The sequence below is a fragment of the Rhea americana genome, unplaced genomic scaffold (assembly GCF_003343005.1).
Source record: "Rhea americana isolate MKP2758 unplaced genomic scaffold, rheAme1 scaffold_226, whole genome shotgun sequence".
In the NCBI taxonomy this organism is placed as follows: domain Eukaryota; kingdom Metazoa; phylum Chordata; class Aves; order Rheiformes; family Rheidae; genus Rhea; species Rhea americana.
In genome coordinates this window covers 95779-107247 of record NW_028186342.1, presented here as the reverse complement: position 1 = coordinate 107247, position 11469 = coordinate 95779, and the positions used below count along the sequence as shown (strand labels likewise).

At 50.5% G+C, this 11469-nt stretch overlaps 2 protein-coding genes across 2 annotated transcripts in view; both read left to right on the top strand.

Annotated features, from left to right (window-relative positions):
• The first annotated feature begins 896 nt into the window (after positions 1 to 896).
• On the top strand, positions 897 to 11399 carry TAT (tyrosine aminotransferase). The gene is made up of 11 exons (XM_085305706.1): positions 897 to 2815; positions 2995 to 3099; positions 3801 to 3868; positions 4258 to 4416; positions 4587 to 4725; positions 5298 to 5350; positions 5731 to 5883; positions 7503 to 7631; positions 8069 to 8152; positions 9688 to 9786; positions 10594 to 11399. Exons 1-11 carry the CDS (start codon positions 2581 to 2583, stop codon positions 10735 to 10737), a joined length of 1368 nt encoding a protein of 455 aa, XP_085161832.1. The 5' UTR covers positions 897 to 2580; the 3' UTR covers positions 10738 to 11399.
• LOC146595414 (carbohydrate sulfotransferase 4-like) overlaps positions 10709 to 11469 on the top strand; it is a 15476-nt gene continuing 14715 nt past the window's right edge. Inside the window, exon 1 of the mRNA XM_085305707.1 lies at positions 10709 to 10773. The gene's annotated coding sequence lies outside the window, so the exon portion shown is untranslated. The remainder of the gene's footprint in view (positions 10774 to 11469) is intronic.

The window sequence follows — 11469 nt, the reverse complement described above, 5'->3', positions numbered from 1 at the left end:
CAAAGGACAGAAAGGCAAAAGTTTCACATCACTTAAAGAAAGGGGCTTACTGGGGAATGGTGTCATCTGCACTTTACAGCACCATCAGAAGAGGAGGAATTGCATCATCTCTGTTACCTACCAGAAATGATGAGTCTGGGCCTTGCAACAAAAAAAAAGATGGCACCTTGGGCTTCTTTTAACTCTTCAGGTCCTGGTGCATCCCAGACGCTACCTGTGAAGTGCCTGTCTTCTTTCAGCCTGTGTTTCCTGTGTATAATGATGCCGCAAACTGTCTATCCACCAGTAAATTGGGATCCCAAGGCCTTTGAGGTGGGCAGGACAGACCAAAGCTTTCCATGGGCTTTGGTGTCCATTACTTTGCACTTGGTGCATTGCAAGGGGCTGGGGCTGGAAGAGCAGAGCTCTGCTCTCTGTGGGACACCCACTACTCCTCTGGGCTTTGAGGATAGAGGGAAGTGGTGCAGAGGGGAATCAGCCCAGGGTCTTGAGGAGCCAAGCCATGCCTCTCTGTGGATTGCCCACAGAAAGAGTTAAAGTGCAGGCAGATTTCAGGTGTTTGAATTGAACAGTTACAGTGGGGAGGAGAGGGCATTTTTGGGTGGGGAGTGCAGCCCTCTCTACCAGCCAATGGCTAGAGTGTTCAAACCCAACGCCCAGATTTGGGGCTTATTTCATGAGTGAGAATTTGTAGGAATTTCTTCTCAAGACAGTTTGTCCTGGATGAAAGGTAGGGACTGGAGCTCCCGGCTCTTTGGTGTCTCCCTCTCTATGCTGTAGAAGGTAAAGTACTCTCCTCTGATACTTTGCTTCTTTTGGGGGGAAGAGTAGGGATCTTCCGCGGGTACACAGAGTGACCCTGCTTGAATGGGGAGGGGGGGTTGGTGTAGGTGATCTCCAGAGGTCCCTTCCAACCTCAACTATTCTGTGAAGACATCCATTCTGTCTGTGTATGCAGTTCCCCTTCACGCAAGAACCATGCTGGTGGGTGTTATGAAGTCTGTGCTGGGATAGACATTGCACTGTACATTTGGAACTCATCCCTGCTGTTGAACTGGAGTGTATAGCTCATCTCTGCACTCAGTTTTGAGACAGGCATGCTGTGTTGATCCTTAGCTCCCTTTTGTAGTGGGAAGGAGACACAGAAACCACCTGCAACAGGGAATCTGAAGTTTTTGCTTTGTTACCACCAGCCCCATTGGATCAGTTTCATTTGCTATAAATAGGCTAACAAGGCGCTGTTGGCAGAGTAACTGCAGCAGCATAGGGCTGGTTTGCACCCCTGGGTGCAAACCTCACTGAAATGGTGAGGTATTCGTTCAGACTGCAAATCCTGCTTGGACTGCCAGGGGATGCTACAAAGCTTCTGCTCAGTGTGTCTGCAGTGTGGAAGGGTCCCTCGTCAGCTGTGTCCTGAACACCCACACCCGTGAGCATAGCACCTGGCTGCTCATGGGGCTAATTACTGTCAGGAAAGGGCCACAGTTTGATGAATTGCCTTTCAGCAGAACAGGTGAATAGGGCAGTATGGTCACAGAGTGTGAGCAACTTACAGCAGGATTACAAGACATGGTGATGGTGACAGCAAGAATGAGCTCAGTGGCCCAGGAGGTCTCTGCTTACCCTGTGCCATGTCCCTAATCTTCTACAGGTGGAAAGCCCTAAGTCAGCAGCAGTTCTTAAGCAAGGCTTTGGCTGGTTGGGACAGGTTTTTACTTTGTGCTGCATGCTCAGGTGCCTCAATAAGCACACCTTACTTTCAGGTGCGCTTATTGAGGTCTAGAAAGGCAGCTTTTCCTCTGCTGTGCCTTGCTTGTTACCCAGCTTCCGTCAGGACCACAGACCCTTTGCTTGGGGTAGTGTCAGCTCCCTGATAACTCTCCTGGCTTTGCCAGTCTTGCTTCATTTGCTAGGCACTGCCCTCTTATTGAAGGTCTCTCTCTGGGCTAGGCTGATCCTCCCTGTTGCTCTGCTGATGGAGGCAAGTGTCTGTACCCCACAATTTGACCCTGCCCTGCATCCTGAGAGCATGGGATCAGCTCTACACTTTCGGTATCTGAGGTTGATTTTAACAGCACTGTGCTTGTTTGTGCAAACTGAAGGGACTTCACAGATGTGAACACACACAGTGGGCTGATCCTTGTGATTACAGCTTGAGGTCTGCAAGTTGGTAACTGCAGGGGAGTGATCTGGCCCTCCTGTCAGGGGAACATTGAATCTGCAGTCAAGCAGCAACTACAACAGGCAGCTAACTTTTGGTGAGTGGCTGTAAGGGGGTCAGCTCCTCCCTAGCACAGCAAGCCATGCTACACAGTGGTAAGGCAGGTACAGAAAATGCCTTTGTCTCTGTCCTGCTGCATCTTGCTCTCATTTATGTGTGGGATTTCACCCCACTTTTGCCCTCAGTACAACCCTATTTGCTGCTGCTAACTGACTTGATTATGGACAGTAGGTAGGATCTGATAGCTTTCAAAGATCTTACTTTTGGAGAGCTGTGGGCTGTGTCCCCAGATGGGCAGAACCCTTGTCTGGCCTGTTGGCTAAGCCCAAGAAATCTGCCTCCCACTGACAGTTCTCAAGATGGATTCATACCTGATCCAAGTGAATGGCCATGGTGATCGCGCTCCTGTGCTGGATGTTCATCTCAGTACCAACGGGAACAACCCGTTGCTGGGGAAGATGAAGGGCCGGAAGCCAAGATGGGCTGTCAGGGCTTCTGAAATGTCAAAGAAGACTTTCAATCCTGTCCGAGCCATCGTAGACAGCATGAAGGTGGAGCCTAACCCAAAGAAAGCTATGATCTCTTTGTCCCTAGGTAAGCACTAGTGCTGTGGCTGGAGCTTCTGGGCAGTGGGTTGGATTGTAAGGCTGGCAGAGTACAGGGCTGTGAAGCACAAAGTTTGTGGGAATACCCATGGACATGCCAGGCTGCCACACAGCTCTGTGCCTGTCACAGATCAGTGAGAACTTTGCTATTTTTCAATTTTCCAAAAGGAGACCCAACAGTCTTTGGAAATCTTCCCACAAATGATGAGGTCACCCAGGCTGTAAAGGAGGTTTTGGACTCAGGACGTTACAACGGTTATGCTCCATCTGTTGGTAAGCTGACATGACTCCTCCTGTGAGGGCAGGAGGAAGATATGTGCCAGCTCCCATGCCATGGCAGGGACACAGAACCCACACATCTCTCTCCAATAGCACCCTGCAGCTGCCCTCAGCAACACTCTCATGGGCACGCAAGCACATGCATCCTCCAAATGCCGTGAGCATCCATCCCTGTGAGTGGGTATCATATAGGTTTCCCCGAGGTACCTTGAAGGTCTACAGCTCCCCACAGAAGCTGTGCTTGCCTTTCTAGCCATTAGAATAGGCATGGTCTCAGTATCATAGAAGGGCTCAGAGCTATGTCTCCCTGTCATAGATTACAGCCAAGTTCCTTCCTGGTCTGCCTTGTCCAGGACTCCCCTTGTGCTCCCTGCTTTCGTGGAGAACACAGGCCTTGTATGCAATTAGTTAGTGCAAACAGCATTCACAAAGCATAGATCACACCTGCCTCACAAGAGTTCTTCCTTTTGGTGACACTGAGGGACCTGGGACAGGGAGGACTGCCTTGTGCCATCACTTAACAGTGAGGGTCATGTACTAACACTTGCGTGTCAGCATCCTGCTGCACCTCGGGAAAGCATCACTAACAAATGGGTTTGCCGTGGCTGGGCTGGCAGCTGAGAGTCTTATCCTTGCAAAACACAGAGAACATTGTGTAAAAGCCCCACATTCTTGTTTGGTTTCTCTCTCCCCAGGCTACCAATCCTGCCGGGAAGCAGTGGCCACATACTACAGCTGCCCAGAGGCACCTCTGGAGGCCCAGGTACTGGCACCCGGCTGAAGCACCCCAGCGCAGTGCAGGTGGGGTGCTGCTGTCTGAGCCTAAACCATGCAGCATGGGGGTCCTGCCTCAGCTCTCACCCCCTCCTCCCCACCCAGCTGTGGGACCTAAGGCCAGTCTGTGATCTAGTCCCACATTGATCTCCCACATCTCCCAACCCTTACCTTGGGCTTCTCTCAGCTACCCTCCTCAGGGAAGGAGGCTGAGCTCTCCAGCTGGTGGAGGTTTCCTGTTTTCAGTCAGGCTCTGCACTAGCCTTTTTGGCTGAGAAACTCTCGTCTCTCAGAGCCTGGGGCACTCAGCAACTTCCACATGGCTGGAGCTCCTTGATCTGGCTGCGTGTTCCATTCAATCCCATGTGCTCTCTGCAGGATGTCATCCTAACGAGCGGCTGCAGCCAGGCCATAGAGCTTGCCTTGGCAGTGCTGGCCAATCCAGGCCAGAACATCCTAGTGCCACGGCCTGGCTTCTCCCTTTACAAGACTTTGGCACTGTCCATGGGAATTGAAGTCAAGCTCTACAACCTCTTGGTAAGTGGTGGAAAGCTAGAAGAGGCAGCCCTGGTATTTCTGCCTCCCAGATATACTCTGGCCTGCCTAGGAAGTAGGTGCAAATGAGTTGAACAGCCCTGGACACCTTGTCACACCTCACCCTGTGTGGAAGCTCAGTTCCTCAGCTTTACTTCCCTTCTCTTCACTAGCCAGAGAAGTCCTGGGAAATTGATCTGAAGCATTTGGAGTCTCTGGTGGATGAGAAGACAGCTTGTCTCATTGTGAACAACCCATCCAACCCCTGTGGCTCTGTGTTTAGCAAGGGCCATCTCCAGAAGATCTTGGCAGGTGAGCCTGCCTGTCTGCATGTGGCACAGGGCTGCAGTCTAGTGCCTGCCAAAGTTGCCAGTGCTTCAGTCACTGTGGTTCTGCAGGGTCATGGCTGTCAAACTGCACAGTGTGAACACTGCAGCAAAGCAGTACTCTGGCCCCAGGCTCTGCCCCTCTACTGCATGACTGACTCCAGTCCAGCGAACAGGGCTTGGTCAGGGTGAAGGGCTTGCCTGGGCAAGAACAGGCAAGGTCTGAGCCTTGTTCTTTCCCAAATGTCCTGTGTGCCTTGGACTGTTCATTTCCCCACTCTCATTTCACAGAGAGCCCTACGGCTGTTGTATCCTGGCCCTATCAGTCAGTGTTGGGGGGGGGGGTGCTGCTTGCTCTCACAGGTGAGAGCAGAAGTAGGCTTGGCAGGGCTCTCTAGTGCTCAGTTAATCCAAGTGTGCAGGTTGCAGGAAGAAAATAGGGACCCTCTGCCCTAGGGCAGAGCTTCTCTCCAAGCCCTGCCAGGCCTTGTAGCAGAGGGCAAATCCGCTCCCATGGAGGATACAGGATGGCCAGGCTGAATGCCCTTTCTCCCACAGTGGCCTCAAGACAGTGCATCCCCATCCTTGCTGATGAGATCTATGGAGACATGGTGAGTGTCTGTCACAGACCGTTGCACCCCTACACTGCCTGTCCCTTCTGACGTACTTTGCCATGGCAGCCAGCCCTCCAGAGGCAAATGAGAGCTCTGCTTCCTTATATTGTGCCTGTGTCCATACCTGAATCTCCCGGTCCTGTAATTTGCAGTCCCAGGCAGTATTTCTCATGTCTAGCTCCTTTCCTCTTCTCAGGTGGCTCACTCCCATGTGAATACACTTGCCATGTTTATACCTTGGAGCTAGTGGCTTTCACAATCAGTTTTCCATTGCTTCCTTTCTTCTTGTAGTGCCTCATGCGCATAGCCTCCCCCTTTCAGTTCTCACAGCAAGTGGGGAGAAGATAACAGCCCTAACATAGCCTCCTGTACCACAGGTGTTTGCAGACTGCAAATATGAACCTATTGCAACTCTTAGCACCAATGTGCCAATCTTGTCTTGTGGTGGCTTGGCAAAGCGGTGGCTAGTCCCTGGCTGGCGGATGGGCTGGATCCTGATCCATGACAGGAGAGACATCTTTGGTAATGAGGTGAGAACTGCTAAGCATCACTGTCATGGCAGTGTCTTTGGTGCATGTGTCACCAGGGCCTTAGGTGATACAGGCATGTACTGCTTTTTTGCTCTCACATGTGTGTTACCCTGTTGCTCACATGCTTCTCCACCCTCCCAGACTTTTCAAAGAATCACAGAATCAGTAAGGTTGGCAGGGACCTCTGAAGATCATCTAGTCCAACCCCCCTGCTCAAGCAGGGCCATCTAGCACATGTTAGACAGGACTGCACCTACGCTGGTTTTGAATATCTCCAGAGAAGGAGACTCCACAACCTCTCTGGGCAACATGTTCCAGTGATCTGTCACCCTTACAGTAAAGAAATTCCTCCTTGTATTCAGGCGGAATTTCCTGTGGTTCAATTTCTGCCCATTGCCTCTAGACCTTTCACATGGGACAACTGTAAAGAGTTCAGCCCTGTCCCCTTGACACCCTCCCTTCAGGTACTTATACACATTGATAAGATCTCCCCTCAGCCTTCTCTTCTCCAGGCTAAAGAGGCCCAGCTCTCTCAGTCGATTCCTCATAGGGCAGATGCTCCAGCCCTCTGATCATCCTCATAGCCCTGCACTAGACTCTGTCCGGTAGCTCCATGTCTCTCTCGTACTGGGGAGCCCAGAACTGGACACAGTACTCAAGATGAGGCCTCCCCAGGGCTGAGTAGAGGGGCAGGATCACCTCCCTCAACCTGCTTGCAACATTCTTCCCAATGTACCCCAGGAGACCATTGGCCTTCGGGGCCACAAGGGCACATTGCTGGCTCATGGTCAGCTTGCCATCCACCAGCACTCCCAGGTCCTTCTCTGAAAGACCTTTCATGGCCCTTCCTTATGCCATCTGCTTTGGTATATGCCCTGGTACCTACATCTGCACACTAACATTCTCCTTGTTTCTGCTGCTTCATGTATGCTTTGTCCTGTCTGTGTGCTTCTCAGGCAGTTCCTGTGCATAGTGAAGCTATTGCATTGTTTATCCAGCATGTGAAGTCCATGTGTGGTCTCTGTGCTCTATCATGGTTTCTCTTACAAGCATGAACAAAGCACCATGCAGTGCAGCCGGTGCCTTACCTGGCTATTTGTCCAACTGTGTTACAAGGAAAACCCACCTCCTACAGTGGAGTGCCTTTTCACCTAGAGGCCTTTCTGCACAGGAAGAGGGAGAAGAGACTAACAACTGAGTGAGCAGAAGAGTTAATATTGGCTCTCCCTGGCTGGCTTTGATGAAAGTTTGGATAGTAGCCCCAAATCTAAGGCAAAAACAAAATTATATTTTGCAATGGCTCTGGCTCTGTTTGTATTAGCTATATTCCAGACTGTTTTAGGTCAGTCTGAGAAGCCCCAAAAGTGGTTTCTGTTTGTATCTTGATCTGCAACTCAGGCACATAGAATGACATTGAGAATAGTCTGCAAATGTTGAATATAGTCAAGCAAGTGTTCTGAGGTGCTCTGTACGCTCACTGAAGATACAGGTAATGAGCTCTACGAACAGCTGCAGAAATACAAACACTAGGCCTTGGAGCCTTTTCTTCAGTAAAGAACAGTCTCTGAGCTGCAAATGCCACCATGGGGTTTTTTGTTTGTTTGTTTGCTTGCTTTCAGATCAGAGATGGCCTTCTAAGACTCAGTCAAAGGATCTTAGGACCCTGTACAATTGTCCAAGGAGCACTGGAACATATCTTGCACCGAACACCCCCCGAGTTCTACCACAACACCCTCAGCATCCTTAAGGTAAACAGGCTGTAACAGACCAGCAAAATCCGTTCATGATATGTTGTTTTCGGGGAGTTGTGTCACTCTAGCCCATTTTCCCATGCTTCAAAGTACAGGGGAGATGTCCTGTCTGTGACCAGAAGAGCCCAGCAAATCAAATTCCAGTAGGAACGCAGTAAATGGGGCAGGAATATTGACTGTGACAAATTTCAGCCAGCCCTGCAGTCAGAGCAGGGTTACATGGGCAGAGCCAGGGAGTGGGACGTTTGACACCAACTTGCTGAGCTCAGCTCAATCACTCAAGGCCATGATCACCAATGCTGTTTGCATTCACTGCCCCTTTATTTGCAGTGGGCAAACCTTGTACGTGGTCCTGGCCTGGAGCTTGACTTCCATTCGCTGAGCTGCTTCCTGGAATTTCTCCTGTTTTGAACTTTCTCCTTTCTGCTTTTCAGTCCAATGCTGACCTTTGCTATGCTGCTTTGTCAGCTATCCCTGGCCTCCAGCCTGTCCGGCCTGCAGGAGCCATGTACCTCATGGTAAGTGAGGAGGGTGACATGCCATTTTCAGATCATCAGCACTCACACCAGATCTCTCTTCCAGTGCCTTTTTAATGGCCTCAGGTTAGTGCTTGGCACCAGGACTCTGGTACGATGTATCTTCACATTACCCACTGCAGTAGATCCATCACTTTTTCATTTTAGAAGGTCAGAGCAGGATGTTTACTTCACGCATAGTAGAGGCTAGCACCTTTTACCCTCTTGCCTTTGTATAGAACTCGTGAGACTAGCTCGTACTTGGCAAGACGATGTTATTTAACCTGGACTTGAAACCAGACAGAAGATGGGAAGTCCCTACACCCCATGCGGGATTGTGACATGGAGTGTGACACTTGCTGTTGAAGACTGTACCCTTCTTCTTACTACCGTGTCTGTCTCCTGCCTATGCTGTTGCCTCTTTTTCAGCCTTTCTCCATACCTAATAATTTTTTACCTTCTGCAATGTAGAAATTTCCACTTTTCATCTCAGCAAGCTCAACTAAGACCTTTAAGTCTCTAAATTTAATGTGTTTTTGAAATGTTTTGTCTCTCTCAGTTACTCCCGTTCCTCATTAGCTTTTAAAAAAATTTGAAACCAGAGCTGGAGAATACTGCAATGTCAATCTCACTCTTGCAGATAAATCTTTATCACTTGACCCCATTTCCAGTTTTACCCAGAGTTACATAGGTCACTCTGCTTATGTTGTTTGTGTAATGGCACAGCACTAAAATTCTTTCAGACCTTTAGCATTTCTGCAGTATCTCAACATTTATTTCAAATTAAATCAGCTGGTGAGAGGTTTCTTCCACTCGCTCATTTAGAACCTTTGCATGCAAGTTCTATCTCACCTTTTTATTTAAAAATATTTTCCTGAGATGTTTAAAATCATCTTTGGTTATAAACAGATGGCTAGAATGTCACTGTCCTTATGTGATAAGGAGACAGCTTCCTTCCTTCCAAATGCAGAACAGAAATATTTATTGAACATTTCAGCCTTTCTACATCATTTATCAATTCTATCATCCTCATGTATTTCATTGAAAGGATTTATTTTGTTCTTGGTATTCTGTGCCTTGTTATCTTTTTTGCCTATTTATTTGTCTTCAACTTATTTTGCTTGCCTAGGGATTTTTTGCATGATAGAATTATTAATGTAAATTGACTACAGTTCTCTCAAGTTCTTTTTCAATTTATTTTCTTATTTATTTCAATTTATTGCTTTTCATTTCTAATTGTTTCCTGTATCTTCGCAATTAGCTTTTGACTGAAGCTGCCCTTAACTGTGAAACTGCGGTTTCATAGGTGAAATTAGCTGCTTTGAGTAGTTAATTGATATTTCTTAAAGAATCCTCGATTTTCATTTAAATATTTCTGTTTTACTTTCCAGACAGTTCAAATGATGAGCAAGAGTTAAGAGTTGTTGAGGGCAGGCAGCTGTGCTTAGCTTGGAAGGCTGAGCAGCTCTTGGGCCATGTGGGTAAGCCGCTGGTAATGTTAGTGCCCTCAGTTGCCATGTCTCATCTCTCTGCTGCAGGTTGAGATTGAGATGGAGCATTTCCCTGAGTTTGAAAACGATGTGGAGTTCACAGAGCGGCTCATCTCAGAGCAGTCTGTTTTCTGTCTGCCAGCCACGGTGAGTCTGGCTCTGAGAGCCACAGGGAGCTGCAGGGCCTAAGCTTGGGGAGAGGAAGCAGCAGGGGTAGGAGCTCTGGGGCCGGGCAGGGAGTCCTGAGTGCAGGGCCAGCATAGCTGCTGGCTGTGAGCTCCTCCAGGTGCGTAGTGGAGTGGGGACTGGCAGTTCCTGGCTCACTGGCAGCCATCAGTAGAGCTGCAAGGGCCTTTCCAGCTCCAGACTTGCTCTGTTCTTTCCAAATTGGCAGAATGCCGTCCCTGAAATCTGTGCCCCAAGCCTCTTCACTGAAGTAGCTCTCAGAGGCACAGGCCTGCACCCACCTGTTTTCTTCTGTGTCCCATTTCCAGCCCTCCACCTCCATGAACAGAGGGTCAGGCTAGAGGCTGAGAGCATCGTGCCCTGTGCCAGGCTCCTTCCTCTTCCACTTCCTGAGCCCAGATCTGGACTGGGCCTCAGTCATTCTCTGTCCAGCCCTCTTCTTCCCTAAGCCTTTGATGAGGAGTCCCAAGCTCCTTCCAGCTCATTGCCTGAGCCCTGCGCTGTGCTCCATAGTCTGCACAGAGCTCCTTTGGCCTGTGATGCCCACAGCGGCTTGTCTGCACCGAGAACAGTTTTACAGATGGAGATGGGAGATTCGCTTGGAACAGAAAACTGGTCCAGGGGAGCCAGACCTGTCCTTGGTCTCTGGCCCCCACTGCCTATCTTTTCATTTGCTGACACAGCATGTGGCCCTGACAAGGCCACCAGCACTCTGAGACACTGACACCATCCCAGCTAATCTGCCAGCTTTGTCACTTCTCGTTTCAGTGCTTCGAGTACCCGAATTTCTTCCGTGTGGTGATCACAGTGCCTGAGGAAATGATCTTGGAGGCCTGCAGCCGCATCCAGGAGTTCTGTGAGATGCACTACCAGGGTGCTGAGGGGACCCAGGATATGGAGTGTGACAAATAACCACGACGGCCTCCTGCTCCTCCAGGCCAGGTCTTGGTGAGGCAGCAGCGGGGGAGGCAGGGCTGCTTCCCGTCTGCCCCTACCTCCCACTGCCTGCAGACAGCAGTTGTCATGGGGCTCTGCGGCTCGTGCCTCCACAACCCCCCTCAGTGCCGCGGGAAGAAGCGGCCGCTTCTCTCTCCTCCTCCGCTGTAGCTCACAGACCACCCGGCATCCAATGCCAGCGCTCCCCGCACACGTTGCTCCTGCACCCTCTGCACCGGTCTGTCGCGGCCCTTGAAGCAGCTGTGGGCGGGCAAGCACTGCTGCTCCGCCGCGGCAGGCCGCCCGGGCCCGAGCAGCTGCGGGCCCCTGGTCCCCTCGGTGGCGGTTCCTGTGCCAGGCTGTGCTGCGGGCCAGGAGAAGGCAGTGCTCCCAGAGGGCAAGGATAGGGTATCTGAGGTCTTGCTTTTTCTGGGTATCTTAAGAAGCCAGAGCTCTTTATACTGAGCCCTTTGTGCAGCAAAGGGAGTAAGTTATTTTTTTTTTTTTTATTAATAAATGTTCTGATGTGCCAATCCCTGTGACACTGGCGTGCTGGTTCAGCCACGGGCTGGGCGAGGGCCGGCTCCTCGCAGGCACCCTGGTGCGGCCTGCCTGGCCCACAGGAGTCTGTCACAGCCCCCCCCGACACACAGCCTCCCCCCGGACCCCCAAGGCGCAGCCCCTCCCGGACCCCCTGACCCCCTCCCC